Source organism: Histoplasma capsulatum, genomic scaffold, assembly GCF_000149585.1.
Source record: "Histoplasma capsulatum NAm1 scaffold_8 genomic scaffold, whole genome shotgun sequence".
Taxonomy (NCBI): Eukaryota; Fungi; Ascomycota; class Eurotiomycetes; order Onygenales; family Ajellomycetaceae; genus Histoplasma; species Histoplasma mississippiense.
The window spans coordinates 201,004-202,350 of NW_001813975.1; the positions used below are offsets into that span (position 1 = coordinate 201,004).

Here is a 1,347-nt window from a genome sequence, read left to right on the forward strand (position 1 = left end):
ATCCGAAGCGCTTACTATTTCGGTGTCGATGCCATAATTTTGTCCACCCGAAATAGCGCCCCGATATCTGCTGTCGCTGTAAAGGCTTCTGCAGGTGCCGCGGAGAACATCCCAATCCTGACAACCACCAACCCAACACTCTTTTTGAAAAACACACACATGAACGGCTGGAAATTTTTCGCAGCTGAAGCGCCTGCCGCGGCTATTGCGTCCCAACAATCCCTCAGCACATCAGCAGAACAAATTCTCAGTCGACGAGATGTAAAAAGCAAACTCAACGAAGCCCCTTGCATTCTGATGCTTGGCAGCGAAGATCAGGGCCTGCAGAAAAGCGTTCGACAACAAGCAGATGGCGTTGTGGTTATACCAGGAGCTATAACCTCCACAGGCGAGGAAGATCGAGCGGGGGTCGATAGCTTGAATGTGAGCGTTGAAAAAAACGTTGTTATGCGAGGCCTTTCTTGGGGACCCATCATCTACTGGTCCGGGCTTGTCGTCGTCTGAGGAGGGAATGATGTCTACTGTCGACCTGATCCGTGAGGAGGCGAAGGAGGACCCAAATAAGATGTTTTGATTCTTTCTTTGGGGTATCGTTTCAGCGAAATTTTTTGGCTTTTCTCCATGGCGCATTAAGTTCTCCCAGCTTTTGCATTTTTCAGAGGATGACATGTATTATATAGGATAGATCCGTTTGTTTTTTCTCTTTCCTTCTTCTTTTTTTTTTTTTTTTTTTTTTTTTCCATAAAATTTGGCGCTATCACCCAATGATGCCTGAAAGAGAATCTTACGGTATATTAGTTTGTTTTCTCCTAACTGGCCTCCGATTTTTTCAACATCGGCTTCAAGATTTCGAACTAGGGAAACATGAAAATGAACGTGATAATTTCAAGTCCAGTATCATCCGAACAAAATAAGAAAGTCGCAAAACAATTTTCCTCCATCCTTAAAAATTTATCAAATTAGCTGCTCATGTACGAATATTTCATTACTGACAATGCGGCAGGGAGTTGAAAAAATATGAGTTGAAGAAAAAAGATATCAGGTTTAGAGCAATTATTTATAAAATAGCCCATCAAATATTTTCCATCAAAAGAAATAAGAGAATGGATACCATAGTTTCCCAAAAATCAAAAGAAAGACAGAAATATTCCGTGCATCCATCCGTGCTACCCATTCAAACACACCCCACCACGTCTTGTTAAAAAGGGCCAACGAAACCTAGCTTTTTAAATCGGGCAAAAGAAGTCAAGAAGGAAAGCAACAAAGAGTATAATTAAATAATAATCAATCAAACACGAGCCCTTTTTGAACGAAAACATAATAAATATCCAACACGAAGCAAGAGCG

At 41.4% G+C, this 1,347-nt stretch overlaps 1 protein-coding gene across 1 annotated transcript; it reads left to right on the plus strand.

The window, feature by feature from the left end:
• Positions 1–159: 159 nt before the first annotated feature.
• Positions 160–504, plus strand: HCAG_07059 (predicted protein; the record flags this gene model as incomplete). The annotated part of the gene is made up of 1 exon (XM_001537587.1): positions 160–504. The coding sequence occupies one exon, from the start codon at positions 160–162 to the stop codon at positions 502–504; it is 345 nt and encodes a 114-aa protein (XP_001537637.1).
• Between the last annotated feature and the right edge of the window lie 843 nt (positions 505–1,347).